Source organism: Octopus bimaculoides, chromosome 14 (genome assembly GCF_001194135.2).
Source record: "Octopus bimaculoides isolate UCB-OBI-ISO-001 chromosome 14, ASM119413v2, whole genome shotgun sequence".
Lineage (NCBI taxonomy): Eukaryota > Metazoa > Mollusca > Cephalopoda > Octopoda > Octopodidae > Octopus > Octopus bimaculoides.
The window spans coordinates 15250358-15251535 of NC_068994.1; the positions used below are offsets into that span (position 1 = coordinate 15250358).

The 1178-nt window shown below is 27.8% G+C and overlaps 1 protein-coding gene across 6 annotated transcripts in view; it reads left to right on the plus strand.

The window, feature by feature from the left end:
• Positions 1-1178, plus strand: part of LOC106876365 (receptor expression-enhancing protein 1) — a 189950-nt gene that overhangs the window by 145900 nt on the left and 42872 nt on the right. For 5 of the 6 annotated variants that reach the window (XM_014924867.2, XM_014924871.2, XM_052972689.1 and 2 more), the window contains one exon: positions 817-837. The exons of the other annotated variant lie outside the window; for it this stretch is intronic. In XM_014924867.2, coding sequence (XP_014780353.1) covers positions 817-837 — 21 coding nt within the window. The remainder of the gene's footprint in view (positions 1-816; positions 838-1178) is intronic. 6 annotated transcript variants of the gene reach the window in all.

Here is a 1178-nt window from a genome sequence, read left to right on the forward strand (position 1 = left end):
TGTGCTAAGCCTTTTTATATGTGTGAATGTTGCCAAATCATTCTGCTATTTTAAATATTTCTCTTTGTGTATGGCATTTATCATCCATTTATTGAAATTGTGATCAGAAAGGAAATAAGAACAACCGTGTAGCCTTGGGTACATAATCCTCACAGCTGTAATGGTTTAAAAAGCAAAAGCAATATAAAAAAGAAAAAAAATACTTATGTAACCTTTAGGGTGATGCTGGAAGTAATAAATTCAAGCTGTAAATCTGTAGTATAAAGTTAGCCTAAATAGAAATATTGCCAATTTATAAGCATTATATGAATTTTAAAAGAAAAAATACATGGGAAGGACAGCCATACTACATAGTTTGTGGCAAAGTTAGCTAATGTTAATTTAAAATTAAAAACAAAAATAGTTTGGACCTTGAGCATTCTGAAGCAGCTACTTATATATTAGTTAGGCAATAATATTCCTGTGACTTGTTTTTTTTTTTAATATTATTTTATTGTTGTCCTTCATATATTCAAATTATTTTTTTAGCTAATGCTTTTTATAAGACGAATAAAATCAACTCGAATGAAACCAACCATTTCAAATCCTCAACATCTGAGAACTGTTCCAACATGAACTTTTTTTTTACTTTCCATCAAACATTTTCTTCAAATCCGCAGCAACGTTTGTTCCCTACTCAGTTTTCAGATTATTGCTCTACATTAATTCTGTCATTTCATTTTGATATTCTGTTTCTAATTTCAATATGAAACACTTTATGCTCGACTCCCTACAACTGCCTTGTATTGTACAGAAAACTTCTGGCTTGTTTTTCAGTCACACCAAAATCTGCTAGTAGTAAGTGATTTGTCTGTTACTGTTTGCTTTATTCTTTTCTTTTTTTTTTTAATATATTATTATATACATTTTAAGTATTTCTGTCTCAATTTCTTTAATTATTTTTAAAACTAATTATTTTGGTGTTCTCATCACATTCTTCAATTACCAGCTAGTTTTCTATTTTTGGTTTTAATCTCTTTGTTCTATTTATTTCTCTACTTAGTTTTTTTCAATCTGAAGCTAACATTGATATTACCCAATGACTCAAACGATACTGTTCTGCCATACAGTACTTATTTCTCTGAGAAATATGCCTAGATATATATATATATATATATATATATATATATATATATATA